A 20,188-nucleotide genomic window follows, 5' to 3' on the forward strand; every position below is an offset into this window, starting at 1 on the left:
TTCCTCCCTGCTGCCATGATCCAATGTAGCATATATAACCTGGGAGAATGAGGGGTCTAAGGAACAGCTTCTGAAATCAGACCTGGGTACAGATGGTGCCACTGATTTGCTGTATCTTATTAGGCAGTTAGCCTCTTTGAGCCTCCGTTTCCTCATCTGCAAAATGCGACAGCTCTTACTCCAAAGACTGAACTCTGTAGTACCTGGTGAACAATTAGTGCTCAGTGTTTGCTTGATTGAGACTGCCGTGAGGATAGTAGTGGATTCTTCCAGTACATGTGCTATGCAAAGGACTACTTTATGAAGTTTTATATCTAAATTAATTTGCCCCAGCAATCCTATTAGAAGTACTATTGTTACAAGTCCCATTCTGCAGATGAGGAAACAGCCATTAAAGACGTTGAGTAACTAAGAGCCTCAGTCATTAGTAAGGGGCAGAGCGCAATATTGAAACCCAGGCAGTTTGGTACCTAATTTAAAAATTATGCAATGCTTAATTATCTATCACCTCCCAGCTGAGAGTGCAGGGGAAGTGCTTAACAGTGTAGGCGGATAGGAACTGCTCAAACTGGAGTAGTTATTTTCAGGGAGTCGGTGTCTCTGAGGGCGCTTGGCGGCTGAACCGGAAGACCAGCGCCCGGAGAGGTGGGCCAGGAGAACTGCAACACCCACAAGGCTCCGCGCCTCCTCTGAGCCACTTCCGATTGGCTTCGGGCTGGGAGGCCGACTATTGGTTCTGTGTGGGCTGGAGGGCGGGAGCCATGCTGATTTTTAGATGGGTGAAGTTGCCATCAGCCCCGCCTCAAGCACCCGGAAGTAATCTCCCTGGGAGGCCCACGTGTAGCGGAGAAACGGGAGTTCGGATGGGTCGGGTCCTGGCCCAAAGGCTGCGGGCTGACTGACTCCCCCCCGACACCACTCCCTCCGCCCCACTCCCTCCCCCACCCCCTCCCCCGCCCGCCCACCAAGCGACACTATGAGGGCCGTTTTTGAGAAGGCGGGGCCTGAAGCTAATTGAGGGAGGTCCCCGCTGCCTCCCGCTATGGAGTCTACATTCAGCAGCCCCGCGGAGGCGGCGCTGCAGCTAGAGGCGGGCGCTGCCGGGCTGCGCACTCCTCTTGGGGACCTGGACCGAGTGTATGAGCTGGAGCGAGTCGTTGGATTTGTCCGTGACCTGGGGTGTCAACGGGTGAGGAGCGGATGGGTCGCCCAGAGGATCGGGATCTTGGGTGATTTTGTGAGGATGGGAATGAGGGAAGATGCTTCTCTGGGAGGAAGGACTTTGAAGGTTAGGTAGGGACTCCCGGAAGGTTTCCCTTGAAGAGGAGAGGCTGTTCCTGACTCCATGGTTTATGCTTACAGGTGGCCTTGCAGTTCCCTGATCAGCTATTGGGAGATGCTGGGGCCGTGGCTGCACGACTGGAGGAGGCCACAGGGTCGAAGGTGTTCATTCTGGGAGACACAGCCTATGGCAGGTGTGAACTTGGAGCTTGCCGATAGAGGGTGGGGTAGGTCTAGGGATCCAGGGCTCATGGCATTTCCCCTCTATGACAGTGTCTGACCCCGATGGTTGCGTTTCTCCCTGATGGTGATGTTTCCTCTCCTGATACTAGCTCTTCTCAGTGACGGTGTCTTCTTTTCATAACGTCATATTCTTCATTGACCACATTTTCCATTGATGACGGCAACGCTTTTCTCGATGAGAACCCCTCTCACTAATGGTGTCTCCTCTGCAGCTGCTGTGTGGATGTACTGGGTGCTGAGCAAGCTGGAGCTCAGGCCCTTGTACATTTTGGCCCTGCCTGCTTAAGCCCTCCTGCCCGCCCACTGCCCATTGCCTTCGTCCTTGGTCAGCGATCTGTGGCCTTGGAGCTCTGCGCTAAGGCCTTCGAGGCCCAGAACCCAGACCCCACAGCGCCTGTGGTGCTGCTGAGTGAGCCGGCCTGTGCCCACGCCCTGGGTGAGGGTTTTGCCTTTGCATGCAGGAAGGGTGGGCTGACCAGTTTGTGCCTTAATTTCTCCATGTCAGTACACTCCCATGGAGTTCTTAATATGGGTTTGACCCCAGCCTCTGCTTTTGGTTCCCATTCAGTCTCCTGGGGATGAGGGGGATCCTGCTTTACCAGACCCCAACCCTGACACCACCTCCTTCTTCCAGAGGCCTTGGCCACCCTTCTGCGCCCACGGTACCTGGACCTGCTTGTCTCCAGCCCAGCTCTTCCCCTGCCAGTGGGCTCCCTCAATCCAGATCCTGAGCCCCTGGAGCGTTTTGGGCGCCGCTTCCCCCTGGCTCCAGGGAGGTGTTTGGAAGAGTATGGTGCCTTCTATGTGGGGGGCTCTGAGGCCATCTCTGACCCTGACCTTGACCCAGACCTGAGCCGACTGCTCTTGGGCTGGGCACCAGGGCGGCCCTTCTCCTCCTGCTGCCCAGACACAGGGCGGACTCAGGATGAAGGTGCCCGGGCTTGGCGGCTAAGAGCACGTAGACACTATCTGGTAGAGAGGGCCAGAGATGCCCGTGTGGTGGGGCTGCTGGCGGGCACGTTGGGTGTGGCCCGACACCGTGAGGCACTGGCACACTTGCGGAACCTGACACAGGCTGCTGGCAAGCGTAGCTACGTGTTGGCCCTGGGGCGACCCACGCCTGCCAAGCTTGCCAACTTCCCTGAGGTGGATGTCTTTGTGCTGTTGGCCTGTCCTCTGGGTGCCCTAGCCACCCAGCCTTCTGGAAGCTTCTTCCGGCCTGTATTGGCACCGTGTGAGCTGGAGGCTGCCTGCAACCCTGCATGGCCACCTCCAGGCCTGGCTCCCCACCTCACACATTACGCGGACTTACTGCCTGGTGAGTGGTGGGGGCACTACCTAGGCTAAAAATGCTTGGGGCATGGAGTTGGGGGGCCAGGATGGATCCGCTTTCTCCCTCCCTCCCTTCCAGGCTCTCCCTTCCACGTGCCCCTCCCTCCACCTGACTCGGAGCTGTGGGACACCCCAGATGTGTCACTCATTACTGGGGACCTCCGACCCCCACCTGCCTGGAAGCCATCAACTGATCCTGGATGCTCAGCCCTAACCCCGAGGCCCCAGCTGGAGCTGGCTGAGAGCAGCCCTGCAGGTGAGTGTGGCAAATCTCCACTCCCATCTGAATTCTTCCCCTACATTCAGGCCACTCAGCCTCAATCCCCTCCCTCTGCAGCCTCATTCCTTAGTTCCCGGAGCTGGCAGGGACTGCAACCCTGCCTGGGTCAGACGCCGGTGACGGCAGCTGTGACCGGAAGACGAGGGATTGCCATCGCCTACGAGGATGAGGGAAGCAGCTGATACCATGTGAGGCCAGAGCCACAGGTGGACTTGAAGACCTTTAGTGCTCCCTGCACCAACCCCACTCTTCTGCCAGGATCCTTGAAGGAGCCTGTCACTGAGGCAGCCCCTCACTGGGGATAGGATTCAGCTCTTCCTGTCCTGTCCTGGCGCTGGCACAAGGCTTAGCACATATTGGCTTGGTAAATATCTGTTGTTTGACTGATGCGGAAACAGCTTTGGGTCTTCCCTGAAGCCTTCTGGGCCATCTGTTCTCCTGGGAACAACAGCACAAGACAGTTGAGGGTCTGCCTTTGTTAAAGGCAGGTGCTAAATGGTTTAGACCATGGTTTCTCAATCTTGGCACTATTGCACTTTGGGCCAGATAATTATTTGTTGTGAGGGGCTGTCCTGGGCATTGTAGGATATTTAGCATCATCTCTGGTGTCTGCCCAGTAGGTTCCGGTAGTATGCCCCTCCCCAGTTGTGATGACCAGAAATGTCTCCAGATGTTGGCAAATGTCCCCTATGGGGGCAAAAGCGTCCCCAGTTGAGAACCACTGGTCTGCACCTATGCTGTCCAATACAGTGGCCACATGTGGCTGTTCAAACATAAATTTGAATTAAGTAAGATTAAAAATTGAGTTTCTCAATCACACTAATCACATTTCAGTGCTCAGATAGCCACATGAGAGGACAGTGCGGCTATAAGACATTTCCATCACTGCAAAAAGTTCTGTCGGGCAGTGCTGGTCTGCACTGACTCCAATTAGTTTCTCAGGGAGATCACAGAAATTTGAATAAACCAGATAATTTTTCTCCTTGTTTCTTTTTATTCATCAAATACCGCAGGTCCTGCACAGGTCCTGTGGGTTGAGATCTGAATTGTATTTGACTAAATTCCTGTCCTCACAGTGTGTCTGGGAAGAGAGGCAGTTAAACAGGCAATTGCCACATGGTGAAGCAATATTCTTTATGAGTAGGGAAGCCCCCAGGGGCAGCTGGAGCCCAGAAGAGGCTTCTCAGAGGGAGTGTTACCTAAGCTGGATCGCTTGGAGGGGGAAAAAAAAAATCAGAAGTGAGGTGAAAAAGACATTTGGGCAAAGGGTACACCATGCTAAAACAGGCGTAAACCAGCATTGTGGGTGCTTCAAGCAAAGTGGAGTTGCTGGACCGTAAAGGTTCAGAGGGGTGAAATGAAATGACTCACCTCTTAATTCCCCACATTTGCCGAGAATCTCGGCATATTGGCGTTGTCCAGCGTGTTGAAGAAGCAGGTGAACAGGGAGATGTGATTTCTGCCCTCAGGGATTGCCCAGTCTGCTAGTACAGGCAGTTCTGTAAACCGACCATGGTAACTGGGACAAGGTGGGCACCAATCATGTATTCTACAGATATGTATTGAGCACCCACTGTGTGCCAGGCACTGGAGATCCAGCAGTGAGCTCAGGAATCCTTTCATGGTGCTTACATTCTCGTGGTGGGGGCGATAGACACAGAACACTTAGTATGCAGAATGGTGATAAGGGCTATGGTAAAGCTGGGAAGGAGTGCAAGAGAAGGGGCTGCAGTATTAAACAGGATGGTCAGAGAAGGCCTTTTGAGGGTGAGCAAAGGCTGAAAGAAGTTAAGAATGAACCACGCGGATAATTTGGAGAAGCAGAGCGAACAAGTGCAAGTGCAAGTGCAACGCGTTGAGGGTGTGACCGGTGTGTTCAAGGAACAGCCAGGAGGCCAGTGCAGTCAGAGGAGGGAGTTAGTGGGGAAGTATTACGAGATGAAGTCGGGTAAGAGGCATGGGGAGGCGCAACAGTAGAGGCCTAGTAGGCCATTTTAAGGACTATGGCTTTTATTCCGAGGGAAATGGGGGCCTCCGAGGTATTTCAAAGAGAGTGACATGATCTTGCTTTCATAATGATCGCCAGGGCGGCGGGGGAGCCCAGAGCGGGCGCACTCCCCTGCCTCTGGTTAGGGAACCCTTCCTGGGGGAATGGTATCCCAAGACCAGTAAGTGTTGGCTGGGCCATGGGGTGAGCACGAAGAAGCGTGCTTCAGGCAAAGGAAACAGCATGAGCTCAGTAAGGGACGGAGCGGACACCCTCGCGGAACTGGGTGGGACGGTCGTGGGGAGGCCTGCGAGATCAGCACTGGCTTGGAGACTAAGCTAGGGCGGCGGCGAGCAGGAAAGCAGGGCTGGTGGCCGGAGCAGGACGGAGTGTCGGGGCGCAGAAGGAGCGAGCTTGGTCGGACGCGAGACTGACCGGCCAGGCAAGGAGTCGAGGTACTGAGTAAGAAGGGCATCCGAGGTCCTCAGGCGTGCGCGACTACAACCACCACAATCCTCTGCGTCGCACTTCCGGCATCACCAAGTTCTAGACCGGCGGCGCCGGGGCGCCAGGCCTGGCGTGTGGTCACGTGGCGCCGGCGCGTCACGTGGGTGAGTCAGGTGACACTGCGGGGCGGACGGCGGACGCCGGGACGAGGTTTGAGCTCCGGCCCCCCACCCCGCCCCCGACCCGAGACCAGCCGTCGTTGCCGCCATGACTGGGCTAGTGCTGCTCTACTCCGGGGTCTTCGTGGCCTTCTGGGCCTGCCTGCTCGTCGTGGGTGAGGCCGGGCCCTGGCGGGCGGGGCCGGCATCGGGCCGAGCTAGCCCGGCTGGAGCCCAGCGGGGAAGCGGAGGCTTGGGAATACTGGGCCCCGGCGCGGGGAGGAGACCCGTATCTCCAGCTGCTTGGGGAGGGGCGCGGGCGGGGCTCGCTGGGGACCGCGAGCTCAGCCCTTGTCCGTTTCTGTCACTGCCGCCCCCTTCCCTCGCTCCCTGCTGTCGTCCCTCTCTTGCTCTTGACCGGCCTGCTTGGGTCACGAGCCGGCTGCTCCAGTTCCTCTTTCCCCGGTAGTCTTGCTCTCCCCCCACACGCACAGCGTGTTGGGTAAACAGCGGCTCGGATTGGGCTGGCTGCATCTGGTGGGGCCTGGCCAGAGCTCTTGCTCCCTCCCCTCCTCCAGGGTATTCAGGCCTGCCGGTGGCTCCTCTTGACGGGTCTGGGTCAGGGAGGTGGTGTCACAGAGGGGATATGTTCCTGAAGGAGTGGCAGAAAATGGAGGTCTGAGTAGAGGCATTTGTATAGGCAGCTGTGCTTTTGCGTGGGGCCAGCCAGAGGACTCTCCCTTGACTTAGGTGTAGGCAGACCTTTTGGGAAGGTGGCCCATCAGCTGGGCAGTAACTTCTTGCCTAAGTTGTGGCGCTTCTCTCTAGAGAGCAGTCCCTAACCCTCGTTTTTCTCACTGCTGCAGGAATCTGCTACACCATTTTTGACTTGGGCTTCCGCTTTGATGTGGCATGGTAAGGGAGAGGTTTCCCCTAGGAGCTTCTTTGCAGCCTGCCCTCTCTGATCCGATCCCTACCGCACCCCCCCCCCCAGCTGTCTGGGATGGGGACCTTTGGGAAACATGAAGTGTTTTGTCTCAGCATCGAGGACTGGGGGTGTTGGGGAGGGGGTGGATTTTGTGCCCACTTCTCCACCACGGCTGAATTGTCTTCCGCCGTCTACACACCAGGTTCCTGACGGAGACTTCCCCCTTCATGTGGTCAAACCTGGGAATTGGCCTAGCTATCTCTCTGTCTGTGGTTGGGGCAGCATGGTAAGTGTTGGGGTCATGGGTCAGGGGAGGGGCTGAATCATAGCAAGTGGTGTCACTGGGTTCTTAGTCATCTTGGGGGCAATGACAGGATTGGGCTCTGCTCATTGGTTTCTTATCCGTCCACCAGGGGCATCTATATCACTGGCTCTTCCATCATTGGGGGAGGGGTGAAGGCCCCCAGGATTAAGACCAAGAACCTGGTCAGGTAAGTGTAGGACCCTTGTAAGGTTGTCAGAGCCAGCTGCATTGGTAGCTGCCTGTGCGTTTGACCTGCCTGACGTGCTGCTCCTGACAAGCCTCCTGCTGGGGTCGGATGTCAGTGGGGGAGAGGTGGCTGGAGACTCTTCAGGGAGGAAGGTTGGTTCCTTTCTCAACTCTTTCTCCTCTCCACCCCCTAATCCCCTGCTACCACTACCAGCATCATCTTCTGTGAGGCTGTGGCCATCTATGGCATCATCATGGCGATTGTCATTAGCAACATGGCTGAGGTATGGAGGACTAGGTGGGGTGGGCATCTATTCCAGTGTGTTTATATATTGCTTAGTGATGGTGGAGGAGGGGGAGTGGAGTGGGGGTGATTTCTGATTATTTCTCTGCTTCCCTCAGCCTTTCAGTGCTACTGACCCCAAGGCCATTGGCCATCGAAACTACCATGCAGGTAGGTGGGTATGTGAAGGCAAAAAGTTGGGGCTTCACAGCTGCTTCCCCCTGCAGTGTGCACCCCAGCTTAGATTCTTCATTTTGATATTCTCTCACCTACGTTGGGCTGCTTTGTAGAGTTGGGGTGGTGGCTGGCCCCATTATTCCATGTTGAATCCCTTGCCCTCATGTCTCCTTGTGTCTGGCTTGGCCTCAGTGTTCCCCTTCCGTCCCTCCAGGTTACTCCATGTTTGGGGCTGGCCTCACGGTGGGCCTGTCTAACCTCTTCTGTGGAGTGTGCGTGGGCATCGTGGGCAGTGGTGCCGCCTTGGCTGATGCACAGAACCCCAGCCTCTTTGTGAAGATTCTCATCGTGGAGATCTTTGGCAGTGCCATCGGCCTCTTTGGGGTCATCGTTGCGATCCTTCAGGTGCTGAATCCCCCCGGGAAGCCTCTATTCTTGTCCCCAACCCAGCCTCACCCTTCTTCTGGAGCCACAGTGCTTCCGTCTACACCTGTAACCATAAGAACCTCTTAAATAGTTTCCACCACCTAGTTCCCATCTTTTGGTTTTCCCCTTTTGAAGTTCTCCATTTATTTTTGTCTTCAGTGTGGTATCACTGACAACTGTCTTTTTTTGTCTGTTGTGTCTATATACAAAAGATTTAGCTTCTCTTTCCTGTTCTGTTATTTTGTCTCTTCCTCGCTGTCTTTATAGTCTAGACCAGGTTGGGATGCGTCTGTCTCAGTCCGTCTTGGTGTGTTTGACTGTGATGTCAGTAGGACAGCACATGGGGGGGGGGGTGTGATTAAGGATCAGCCTGAGTGTCTGAGTGTGACTGTGGGCGCCTGACTGGGTTGACTTGGTGACTGGCACTGTCCATATGCCACTTCTCTCTGTCTTGTCTGTCCCACAGTTGAACTCTGTAGTTGTCTCTGTGTCCCTGTTCACTGTGTTTGTCACAACATGTCCATCCTGGTCTAATCATCCATCTGTTGTGGTCTGTCCATCCTGCCATGGGTCTGAGCATCTGTCATTTGTCATTGTCTAATCTGTTTCTCTGTCCCTGACTGATTTCTCCTGTACTTCTTTTGCAGACCTCCAGAGTGAAGATGGGTGATTAGATGATCTGCGTGGGCGGGGCCGTGCCCCACTCTTATTTATTTGTGGTTTTCCCGGGACAGCTGGAGCTGTGCCCCTTAGGCTTTCAGGGGGCTTGGTGTTCAGGGCCCTCCCTGCACTCACTTCTGAGGCACTGCCTGGCTGGATCCGCAGTGTGGGGAGTGGGCTGCTGTTGACTGTGTGCACCTTGGCACCCGTGTCCCACCTCCACCTGCAACCCATCTTCCCAGTGTTTGTGAAATAAACATGGTATTTGTCTGGGTCAGTGCTGCTTCTCTTGCCTTTCTTCGCCACCTCCTTTCACAGGGGAAGGGTAAACAGGCCTGTAGTTCTCAACTTCATGCCAGCTTCTTGCCAACTTTCCGACTCATATACACTGTCTCTGCTGTGGACAACGATGGCTCCTGGGTTGGAAGGAAAGTGTGCTGGGCTGAGGACTCTGTAGCTCTGAACATCTTTATTGAAGGGAAGGGGGGGGTCTAGGTATATGGGCCCATGTGTTTGTGTGGGGAAGGGAGGTGTCCTAGTTCCATGCCTTCAGGGCTCTGGTCAGCCCAGCCTCAGTTAGCCACATGCTTACCTGGCTCTACCCTCAGGCATCCATCATCTCTACCCCTGGGGCCTTGGAACGCATTCATTTGCCTCTGCCCGTCCCAGCACCGTACCCGGCCAGTAACTACTTTGATCCCTTGGGGCCATGTCCAGCTCGTCCCACTCCTGTCCAACCTCCTGTTCCCTAGAAGCCCCTGCCACACACTTCTGTCTACGCCTTTCAGTGTCCTGCCCAGTTTTAACTAGCAGGCCCCTCCTTTGGCGGACCCTTAGTCATGCTCCCATCGATGAGCTGACAAATCCCTGATCTCCCTGCACGAGTTGGCCTAACTTCCAGGTGCCCTTCTTTGGCTGAGTTTGCGCTCCAACCCAGACCAGACCCCATTCCTCCGTAATGGGTTTTACCCATCCACACCCTCTCCGGTTCGGACCTCGAATCCATCCCGTTGGATGAGTCTGATTAATTTCTCCCGCCCCTCCCTGGTCCTCCGTCCCCTCGCTCCGTCGCGCTTAGCCGCCGGCAGGGGCGGGCGTCGGAGGCGCGCGGCGGGTACGGGCGCGCTGGAGGCGGGGGGCTGCGGGGGCGCGCGCGCGGGCGCGCGGGCCGGGCCTGCCCCTCCGAGGCGCCGTAGCGCGGGAGGGAGGTGGCGGCGCTGTGGTCTCTCGGTCGGCGGGTCCGTGGGTCTGCCCGGCCGCCCGGCCCCGCCCTGCCCCCCGGGGCGGCTCGGCTCCATGGCCCGCGGCGGCGGCGGGAGGCGGTCCGGGGGCCGCTGGGGCCGCTGACCGGGGAGGCGGAAGGCGGCGGGGCCGGGCCATGGGGGACGGAGCCGTTCGCAGCCGCCGGAGCCCGGAATCCAGCCGGAGCCGGAGCGGCGCCCCCTGCTGAGCCCCGAGAGCCGGGTGAGAGGGGGTCGCGCGCGGCCCCCAGTCCGGGGCCCCGAGATTCTAGACCCGGCCCCGCGAGGGGTGCCCCGAGCGCGGCCCCGAGATCCCCGCCCAGGACCCGGTGAGAGTCGCTAGCGGCCGGACCCCGGCCTGGCGTCACTCCACCCTACCCCCATCCCTCGAGTCTCCTTGCCCCCCTCGGGCTCCTCTGCCCGCTCCCAGCCAGCCTCCCTTATTGTCCTCGCTCACCCTGGCCTCGTGGCGTGGGGAGGCGCTCCTCGCTCCCCTTTCCTCGGCCCTTACCCCACATCCTCTCCTCCAAGCCCCCTCCCCGCCAGGCTCCACACCCACCCTCTCTTCGCTGCCTCCGGGTCTCGGGGTGCCACGTGTTCAGGCCACTGAGCCTTACAGCCCCGCCCAAACGCACCTCGCAGCCTGGCAGCCTGACCCAGAACCCCTGCTCCGGAGGGAGGGGTGGGAGTATTTGCACGTGGGTCCGGGTGTTGTGAACTGCCCGGGAGCCCGTCTGTGTGACTCTGTAAGTCCAGGAGCAGCGGCTTTGTTTGTGAGTGCGTGACTCGTTGTGTTGCTGTTACTGTCACCCAGGCGTGTCTGTGACTCTATATGTAGTTCTGTGTGTCTCTGAGTGCAGGTGACTGTAGCTGGGACTGCGGGTGTCTGTGTGGTTGTGTGATGCTGTGTATCTGAGTGAGACTCACCCTGCTCTCTGAAGCACTGCCAGGAGTGCCCCCCAGAAGTGTTGCTGCTGTGTCAGACCCACAGTTAGAGCCATGGCCCAGGCAAGACCCTCTCCTAACATGCTGTCTCCAGGGCCCAAGCGTTCCCCTTTCTGGGCATCAGAACCAGCAGTGCTGGGCAGGCCCCAGAGAGTTCATCCCAATCCTTGAGGTCTTATGGGAGGTGTGTCTGATGCCCCACTCTGTATTTTGACCTCTTGCTCCAGAGGGAAGGGATCCCATAAACATCTTGTTCAGATTTGGGCCACCTGGATGCTGAGGGCCACTTCGCAGCCTGGTCCCAGATGGCCTGGCTTGCTTGCCACTGGAACATGTCCAACCAAACCACTGTCCCCCATGTTCCCCAGAGGACTAAATGAAGTCTTGAGTACAAAGTGCTCTTGCATGGTAAGTACTCAGTAAGTGGTCTCTCTCCCCCAGACCAGGAGTCCTGGGTTGAGGATGCTGGCCTGTGGGGCGTTTGTTCTCTGGGGCACAGAGAACACATGTGGGTCTATACATAAACGTGTTTCCTTGTTCAGGTATGAGCCAGCGTGAACTAGAGGTCACATGTCCACGTGCTTGGGAATCCATAGGGTGTGTGTGAAGTCGGGCAATAAGGGCACGTACCTGAGTGTGAGGGTGGGTGAGGCTGTGCTTATGAGTGTCAGTGAGGATGAGGAAGGAAGGCATTGTTTGAAGATGTGGGAGTAGTGAGTTGCCCGGGACTGTGTGTATTTGCAGGTAGAATGTAAGTCGAAGGGTGTGAGCAGGTAAGCGTGAGGATGCGGGTCTAAGAATGTGAGCGGTGCGCAGGAGGTGGGTGGGTGGCCTAGCCCCTCCGGCCCTGACCTCCTGGGTCTGTTTCTCTCCTACCCCTGCTCAGGCCAGCAGCCGGATGCCCGGGCCCATTGGGCGGGCCGGTGGCCGCCTGCGGGATGAGCAGACTGCTCGGGGGGACGCTGGAGCGCGTCTGCAAGGCCGTGCTCTTACTCTGCCTGCTACACTTTCTCGTGGCCGTCATCCTCTACTTTGACGTCTACGCCCAGCACTTGGCCTTCTTCAGCCGCTTCAGTGCACGAGGCCCCGCCCGTGCCCTCCACCCAGCTGCCAGCAGCAGCACCAACTGCTCTCGGCCCAACGCCACTGCCCCCAGCTCCGGGCTCCCCGAGGCTCCCAGCGCCCGGCCAGGCCCCACGGCTCCTGTCCTGCCACCCTGTCCTGACTCGCCGCCTGGTCTTGGTGAGCCTACAGGGTGGGGCTTGCCTCTAGGGGTGGGCAGGGGACTGGGGGAGTGGAGTCTTGACCCACGGGAGTGCCAAGGGTCTGGGTGTGTTGTCAGAGGGCTGTTCCTGGGGTTCCCTTGCCCACCCCAGGCGGAGGGAGAGGGCTGGTGTTCCTGGGTTCTGATGAAGGCCTGATTCCTGCCACCGTCCTGCCTGCAGTGGGCCGACTGCTGATTGAGTTCACCTCACCCATGCCCCTGGAGCGGGTGCAGAGGGAAAACCCAGGCGTGCTCCTGGGCGGCCGCTATACACCGCCCGACTGCACGCCAGCCCAGACGGTGGCGGTCATCATCCCCTTCCGACACCGGGAGCACCACCTACGCTACTGGCTCCACTATCTGCACCCCATCCTCAGGCGACAGCGGCTGCGCTATGGCATCTATGTCATCAATCAGGTGTGTTGCCTGCGGCCCCCAGGCTGGCCACCAGCCACCAGGGAACCTATGAGCACCCGTGGGTGAAGGGCCCACATGCCTGCTGGTGGAGCCACAGGGTTGGGGGCATTCGTGGCTGCTTGTCTGCCAGTGGTGGTGCGGACATGTGTACGTACATGTGGGGGCACGTGTATGTCATTGCGTGTGTAGGCAGGTTTGTATGTGCGTTCAGGGGAGTGCACATGTGTTAATGGTGGTGTGCACACTGCCAGGTGTGTGCGTGGCCTCGATAGGGCGTGAGCGCCATTGTCTACCCGTGATAGGCCCCATCCATGGGGGTGGCGGCTTAGGGTGTGCTGGTTATGAGATATGGAGGGCCCCAAGCAGAGGGAGAGTTAGACCTGAAAGAGGGATCAAGTCTGCCTTAGGGCCAAGTGCTGAGCACAGCTGAGATCCAGGAATTCAGCTCAGGCTCTGAGCCCTGCCACGGGCCTGGCTGGGGCTGGCTTCCGGAACCTGGAGAGGATCTGATAGAGGCCCTCCTCCCCACAGAGAACTCCCAGACTTGAACTTGGATCCCTTTAGACTCCAGGACAGTGGTGTGTGACTGGAGTTGGAACAGGGGGCAGTGGGACCACCAAAGGGCCTGGTCCAGCCCTGGGGTGGGAAAGCGACGATTGAGATGAGTCTTGAGGGATGATCAGGCATCAGCTGGCGGAGGGACTGGAGGAGGCAAGCATTTTATGTAGAGGGACCTGGAGGCCCCAGGCCCCAACGAGAGAACTGGTCTCATGTGTTCGGGAACTGTCCACTGAGGGGTGGGGTCCAACATGTAGGGTGGGTAACAGAGATGAGGTTGGAAGAACTAGTGGAGGCCAAATCCAGAAGGGTCTTAGGAGGCATCTTAAGCAGTTGGATTCTGGCCTGAAAGTGATGGGGCACCATTGTGAGGTTTTAATGAGGGAGTAATGTGTATGTGTGCTTATTAAAAAGATTGCTCTGATTGCTTGTGGACAGTGGGTTGGAAGGGGAGCCTGGAGGCAGGCTTCAGGAAGGAGGTGGTGAATGTGCATACGAGTCGGGCAGGAGTCGTGCGGGTGAGGGGAGAGATGTGACACAAGTGGCAGAGAGTAAGGAAAGGGAGATGCCGGGACATCTCGAGGGTTTCTGTCTTGACTGTTGGCAGTGTGGATGCCTGCGCCTCTGAATGAGATGGGAACATAGGATCTAGGCCAGGTCTGGGGGAGAGTGCAACTCTGAATTCTTTTTTGCATGTGATGAATTTAAGTGCCTGGGGGAAGTATAAGAGGAATGTTCAGCAGGCAGTTGGACAAATGAATCGACCTAGGAGTGACGTCTGAGGTGGAGAGGGATCTGTGAGCCACCAGTATACAGATGATGGTCCCTAAAACCAGCAATGTCAGCCTGCCCAGGGGGCTTGGGAGCTGAGAGGAGAAAGCCAGAACATAAGGGAACGGGTGGAGAAAGAGGGAACACACAGGCCACGCGGGTTGGCCAGAAAGGTTTGAGGAGACCCAGGAGAGCTTGGTGTCCCAGGAGCCCAGGAATAAGCGCCAAGAAGGGAGCGTGGGGCTTCCTGGTGGCGCAGTGGTTGAGAGTCCGCCTGCTGATGCAGGGGACACAGGTTTGTGCCCCGGTCCGGGAAGATCCCACATGCCGCGGAGCGGCTGGGCCCGTGAGCCATGGCTGCTGAGCCTGCGCGTCCGGAGCCTGTGCTCCGCAACGGGAGAGGCCACGACAGTGAGAGGCCCACGTACCGCAAAAAAAAAAAAAAAAAAAAAAAAAAAGAAGGGAGCGTGGCAGCTGCATGAGCGCTGCTGGGGGAGTAAGGAAGGATGTAGACCAAGAAGCGTCCAGTGGATTTAGCAACAAGGTGGGCCCAGCGAGAGCCATTTCAGGGGCCTGGTGGGGGCGGAAGCAGATTGCAGTGGGTTGCAGAAGGAATCAGATTTGACAAAATGCAAGTAGCCAATTGGAGACAACTCTCGATCAAAAAAAACCCCTCTGCTGAGAAGGGAAGGCAAAAGGTAGGGTGGTGGCTAGAGGGAGGGCTTTCTTCGGATGGGAGAGAAATGAGCATGTTTATGAGCCCTGTGGGAGAAACCTAGGGCTCTGGGGTGGTGAGTGAGGTTAGAAAGGAGTTCCAATGAGCCAGGAGAAAATGGACAGTTGCTCCAAGGGCTGGTGGGAAGGTTCAGGGCAAGGAGAAAAGAGAGCAGGTGGGGCTGGGCCGTTCAGGGTCCAGGGGAGCAGCTCCCACCCCCTCGGGCCCAGGCTGGCCGGTGAAGAGGAGGGGCTACTCCTCCTCTCCTTCCAGAAGGTCCCACTTGGAGACCAGGAGCCTCTCTGGCTCCAGCCTGGAGATCATGGGTTGGATCAGGGGGCTCAGGGGCCAGCCAGCTCCTTCCATGGAACCCTCCTTGCTCTGGCCAGAATTTGGAACTTGGGGCTACATGGCCAGGAGGCTGGCCTCAAGGAGACCTCGTCCCGCAGCCCATTTCTCGGGGGATCCGAGGCTCACTGTGCTTATCATTTTGTTGGGGAGACAATGAGTTGAGCCTGGTCCCGTCCTGGTCCCAGAGGCTGCCCAGGGAGTTGGATGAGGATCTACGTGAGCCAGAGGGGACAGGTGGCTGAGGCTCATGGCTCAGTCCTCGTGGTCCCTGCATCTTAGATGCTGGTCATTTGGGGGCATGTTTTGTTCATCTCACTCTGTGACGTGCTCAGTAGGGAAACTGTGTTCAGGGCCAGTCATCTCTAGGATCTGCACCAGCAGAGAGAAGACGCCTGGCACCAAGGACAGGGCCACGTGGCATGTTTGAAGGAATGAATGAAAGGAGAGCTCTAAATTGTAACAGTTGGAATGGACCCTGGCATAAGTGAAGCGTACAGGAGGAAATGAGTAATTATACTGGGGCGGGGAGGCTTGGTGACAGAGGCCTTTCCAGACATGAGTTTGATAAGCAGAGAAGGAGAGCATTCCAGGCAGAGGGAACTGCTAACACCGAGGCCTGGAGGCAAGAAAGAGTCTGGCATGTTCTGGGGTCGTGGAGGAATGTAGTACAGCTGGGCCTCAGCATCTGAGGGCAGTGGCATCTGAGGGCAGTGCTATATTCACCAGGCTGATCTGAGGGCAGAGAGCAGGTGGAGTCAGTTCCTGAAAGGCCTTGCAAGGCCAGGTCCAGGGTAAAGAGCTGGCCTTGATCCCTACAGTCTGGGGGCCCCAGTGGGGGCAGGTGGGGTAGTACTAGGCCCACAGGGACCGCTCTGGACGGTGGTAAAGTGGCAGGTGTCTCTGAGTCTCAGGCCCAGAGCTGACCTGTCCCCTCCGCCAACCCCAGCATGGTGAGGACACCTTCAACCGGGCCAAGCTGCTCAATGTGGGTTTCCTAGAGGCGCTGAAGGAGGACGCCACCTACAACTGCTTCATCTTCAGTGACGTGGACCTGGTGCCCATGGATGACCGCAACCTGTACCGCTGTGGCGACCAGCCTCGCCACTTCGCCATTGCCATGGACAAGTTCGGCTTTCGGTGAGGGCTCCCTTCTCAGGTGGACCCGGGCCTCCCCACCCCACCCAGGCCATCGCTCCCAGCCCCAGTGGCCCCCTAGCTGCCGGGCCTCCGTCTGGAATCCCCGGGGGCCCCTCACTGATGCCTGCCTTCCGTGCCCTAGGCTGCCCTATGCCGGCTACTTTGGAGGTGTGTCGGGCCTGAATAAATCCCAGTTCCTGAGAATCAATGGCTTCCCCAACGAGTACTGGGGTTGGGGTGGTGAGGATGACGACATCTTCAACCGGTGAGTGGTGACAGTGTGGGGAGTAGACTGGGTGCTTGAGGTGGGGGGTGGGGCGCAGACCGGGCGGGGCTCTTCGCCCTTCCTGGCGCCTGCTCCAGCCCGGCTGTCCCCGTCCCCAGGATCTCCCTGGCTGGGATGAAGATCTCGCGCCCAGACATCCGCATAGGCCGCTACCGCATGATCAAGCACGACCGGGACAAGCATAATGAGCCCAACCCTCAAAGGTGACCCCAGCGCCCTCGACCCCCACCGCCCCGGCCCCTCCCTCTGTAGAGGTGATGTCCCGGTGCCACTGATCCCCAGAGGTGATCCCAAGGTCCCCGACCCTTGACTTCTAGAGATGACTGCCACCACCCCGAGCCCTGTTCCCCAGTGCCCAGCTCAGCCTCTCCCCATCTGGCTCTCGCCCCTGGCCTGATTCCTAGAAGTGACTGAAGTTTAAAGGCAGGGCTCAGATCGTCACTGAGTAGCTCGCATTCCTCTCGGTGCCCTCGCAGACCTCACTTGTGCCAGAACAGATAGGACGAGAGATAGCGGGCCCAGGGTACAGCTCCAGGGCCTGCGGACCCAACAGAGGTGGCCCGAGCCATGTGGGGTGGTAGTGGAAATCATTGCTGAGCCCTCTGAGATTGGAGTAGGCAGCTGGTCTTTGAGGAGGAAGCAACATTGGTGTCTGATGCTGGGTGGGAGAAGTGCCTGAGGGCATGTGAAATGTAGGGGCCGGGGGCGAGAGGGTGCAGAGCAGTCAGACCCAGTCCCGGCTGGATAGCCCGTGTGAAGTTCATTCTAGGCAGGGAGGCCGGCAGAGGCAGCACAGGGTGATCAGGGCAAGGTGCTGTCCTGGCAGAAGAGGGAGTGATGGTGGGAGGCTTCCTGGAGGAGGTGATGGTAAACTGGAGTTTGAAAAGAGTTATTCATTCTACAAATATGTGTCACACACCTACCCTAGGCACAGTGCTATATTCACCAGACTGATGGAGGAGGCCAGTCTGGATAAAAGGAATAATATGTGTAGGAGTCTGGAATGTGAACGTCCATTGTATACGCTGAGAGTCTGAAACTCTTCAGTCTGAAGGCTGGTAGTGACAGGAGAGGAGGTCTCTGCTGATCCCAGGTTGGGAGTTTCACTTTTGTCCCAGAGGCACTGGCGAGTCATGGAAGGGTTTCCAGCGGGGAGGGGGCAGGACCAGATTTGGGTTTGGAAGGATCACCCTTTGAGTTTGAAGAAGGTGAAGGGCTGGCAGAGCTGCCGGGTGGGGCAGGAGGAAGCAGACTAGGCCCAAAGGAGTTGACGGAGCCCCGGGTGCATGTGGTGTGACACTGCCGTGTCCACACGGGACCAGTAGGGATGTTCTGCTCTGAAGCCAGTGCGTCAGAGTGGGGAGGGAGGCGGCAGCACTGATGGAGGGTTGATCTTTGGCAGAAGCGTGACGCACCAGGCGTCCAGGGAGCTGATGAAAAAGCAGTTCAGATAAAAACCATGGTGAGCAGGGAAAGGACGAGAGGCTGGGAGAAGAGGTGCTTCGGGGCATCTGAGAGAGAGCGCTCAGTGTTGGGATGGCTCTGGAGAGCGATCTGAACTGAGCTCAGAAGGACTGGGAGGATCAAAACAGTTGGGATGAGGGTGGGAGGAGCTCTGGAAGCACATGCCAGGGGCCATGGTCCTGTTTCAGGAATAGCGTGTCTAGGTGTCATCCTCAGTTGTGATGTCTGCCTTGGGGGGGGGGGGGGAGTGGCATGATAGCGAGATGTTTCTGGCTTAAGGAACTCTGTGAATGCTGGTTTCATCTACCTAGTTGCTTTTGCCTCAGATCTAGGAGTTCTGGATTCTTCTTTCCCTCACCCTACATGTCCGGACCATCAGCCGGTCACATCAGTGCAACCCCCCAAACATATCTGAGCTGGTCCACTTTTCCCTTTACCTCTGCCCTAGTGAGGCCTCCGTCCTCTTGCCCGGCCGGTTTTCTGTCTTCCCTCTTCTAGAGTTCATGTTCCCTGGCCCTCCCTCCCCCAAACTGGGCGAAAAATCCCTCAGTGTCTTCTCACCCACAGAATAAAAATCTGCTTCCTCTGACTTACAGAGGCCTGCCCGTACATGCTCTAACCTCCCAGCTAATCTTACTCTGGTTTTTCCCCTTGGCCCATTAAGCTCGAGCCACTCAGCTGTGCAAATTCTCATTTCCAGTGTAGGGTCAGCACGTGCTGTTACCTCTGCCTGGAATGCTCTTCCTCTGCTGTCAGCTTGATGGCCCGCACGCACCCCTTCCACGGCAGTCATCCTGGTCTCCCTCTCCTGTCTCCCTTAGCGCGCTGATGTCTTCCTTGTCTGTTACTTGTCTCCCTTAGTGGAATAGACTTGCCACGAGAGGAAGGACCTTGCTGTCCTGTTCATGGCTGTGACCCTGGTGCTTAGAGCACGCCTAGCACACGGGGACTGCTCAATAAATAGATGGTGAAGGAGTGACTAAAGGATGAGGAACAGAGAAGATGGCACAGAGATGATGGGTGTGAGGAGTAAAGATGGTGCATACAATACAGGACCCGTTGCATTTGAGGTACCTGTGGGGTGCCCTGTGTCTAGGTCTGAGATGAGAGAAAGATTTGTGAGGGTGTTGTGATTCTGGACTCAAGGGGGTGAGATCTCTATTTTGAGGGTAGTTGCAAGAGCCAAAGGGCTCCAGGCAGGTGGAGGGGGCGACGAAGAGAACCGAGTCACCCCAGAAAGAAGCCAGGATGGCGTGCCCCTTGGCCCCAGTGATCTCTGCTGGGTTTGGTGGTGAGCCCTGATCTGGACCCACTTCCATCCTATCTAGGTTTACCAAGATTCAAAACACGAAGCTGACCATGAAGCGGGACGGCATCGGGTCAGTGCGGTACCAGGTCTTGGAAGTGTCTCGGCAACCGCTCTTCACTAATATCACAGTGGACATTGGGCGGCCCCCATCATGGCCCCCTCGGGGCTGACACCAATGGACAAAGGCTACCAGTGCCAAGGATGCCTGCCAGAGGACTGACCTACAGCCTGGCTGGTGGCTGCTCTGTGACAGATCCCCCAGGACAGAGACTGTGGGCTCTGTTTTCTGAGGGTCTTCAGTAGGCCCCCCAGCTGCACCTGGAAGTTTCAGAACCTACTTCGGGGAGCTTCTGTCCTGGGCAGGCCCCTCAAGTGTGGCCCTCTCTGGGGTCAACCCTTCTTCCTGCTCCTCCCTCCCCAGTTCAGCCCTCCTCACTGTCAGGGTTGGGCCAGCCCCTGCACTGCCTCGCCGAGTGGCCTGGGCCAGGTCACTCCACCTCTCTGTGCCTCAGTTTCCCCCCCTTGAGTCCCCTGGGGCCTGGAAGAGTGGGAGGTGTGACTAGGGGGCAATGTCGCTTCCAGGGGGAATTCTCAGACCTGGGGATCTCCCATGCTCCCAGGGGAGGGGAAACCTTTTTCACTCAACATTGTAGGGGGCAAACTCCGGTGCACCCCCTGCTGAGGAGCAGCGCCAGGAGGGGACCAGAGGGGGTGCTGTGTCGCTGCCTGGGATCTTGGGGTTGGGCTTTGCATGGGGGCGGTTGGGGCTCGGATCAGTTGGGTTCCTGCCCCGCCCCCCTCAGAGAGAAGGCAGTAGCCCCAGGGCCGGCTCGTGTTTGTACATTGCACAGAAACTTGTGTGGGTGCTTTAGTAAAAAACGTGAATGGAGGAGCCCCTTTGTCTGTTTGGGGATGGGGATCTGGATCCCTAAACCCAGACCCGGAGTGTGTTATGGGACGGCCAGGGGGAACCAGGACAGCCTATCGGTCTGGCCCAGGCTGTCCTGGTTCCCCACGCCCCTCGAAACGCAGTGGTTC

General features: G+C 57.6%; 3 protein-coding genes across 9 annotated transcripts; all 3 read left to right on the forward strand.

Moving 5' to 3' along the window:
* The first annotated feature begins 826 nt into the window (after positions 1-826).
* Positions 827-4,116, forward strand: DPH2 (diphthamide biosynthesis 2). 2 transcript variants are annotated; one of them, XM_067725845.1, is made up of 6 exons: positions 827-1,189; positions 1,363-1,475; positions 1,737-1,960; positions 2,159-2,842; positions 2,936-3,112; positions 3,194-4,116. In XM_067725845.1, exons 1-6 carry the CDS (start codon positions 1,043-1,045, stop codon positions 3,316-3,318), a joined length of 1,470 nt encoding a protein of 489 aa, XP_067581946.1. In that variant the 5' UTR covers positions 827-1,042; the 3' UTR covers positions 3,319-4,116. The 2 variants fall into 2 exon arrangements, with proteins under 2 accessions (XP_067581946.1, XP_067581947.1); XM_067725846.1 differs by lacking the exon at positions 1,737-1,960.
* Positions 4,117-5,744: 1,628 nt separating this feature from the next.
* Positions 5,745-8,969, forward strand: ATP6V0B (ATPase H+ transporting V0 subunit b). Of its 2 annotated transcripts, none has more exons than XM_067725847.1 (8): positions 5,745-5,904; positions 6,595-6,643; positions 6,859-6,942; positions 7,070-7,147; positions 7,361-7,430; positions 7,549-7,600; positions 7,821-8,011; positions 8,680-8,969. In XM_067725847.1, the coding sequence occupies exons 1-8, from the start codon at positions 5,838-5,840 to the stop codon at positions 8,704-8,706; spliced, it is 618 nt and encodes a 205-aa protein (XP_067581948.1). In that variant the 5' UTR covers positions 5,745-5,837; the 3' UTR covers positions 8,707-8,969. The 2 variants fall into 2 exon arrangements, with proteins under 2 accessions (XP_067581948.1, XP_067581949.1); XM_067725848.1 differs by lacking the exon at positions 5,745-5,904 and adding an exon at positions 6,096-6,193.
* Positions 8,970-9,885: 916 nt separating this feature from the next.
* On the forward strand, positions 9,886-20,042 carry B4GALT2 (beta-1,4-galactosyltransferase 2). 5 transcript variants are annotated; one of them, XR_010940808.1, is made up of 10 exons: positions 10,122-10,262; positions 11,106-11,286; positions 11,421-11,475; positions 11,765-12,120; positions 12,324-12,559; positions 15,901-16,091; positions 16,234-16,356; positions 16,476-16,580; positions 18,703-18,911; positions 19,170-19,308. XR_010940808.1 is itself a non-coding variant. In XM_067725864.1 (8 exons), exons 3-8 carry the CDS (start codon positions 11,817-11,819, stop codon positions 19,318-19,320), a joined length of 1,110 nt encoding a protein of 369 aa, XP_067581965.1. In that variant the 5' UTR covers positions 10,133-10,262; positions 11,106-11,286; positions 11,765-11,816; the 3' UTR covers positions 19,321-20,042. The 5 variants fall into 5 exon arrangements, 3 of the variants coding, with proteins under 3 accessions (XP_067581963.1, XP_067581966.1, XP_067581965.1); XR_010940807.1 differs by lacking the exon at positions 18,703-18,911 and adding an exon at positions 17,306-17,470 and having other exon boundaries at positions 19,170-19,305; XM_067725864.1 differs by lacking the exons at positions 11,421-11,475; positions 18,703-18,911 and having other exon boundaries at positions 10,133-10,262; positions 19,170-20,042.
* The last annotated feature ends 146 nt before the right edge of the window (positions 20,043-20,188 follow it).

Source organism: Pseudorca crassidens, chromosome 2 (assembly GCF_039906515.1).
Source record: "Pseudorca crassidens isolate mPseCra1 chromosome 2, mPseCra1.hap1, whole genome shotgun sequence".
NCBI classification, from domain to species: Eukaryota; Metazoa; Chordata; class Mammalia; order Artiodactyla; family Delphinidae; genus Pseudorca; species Pseudorca crassidens.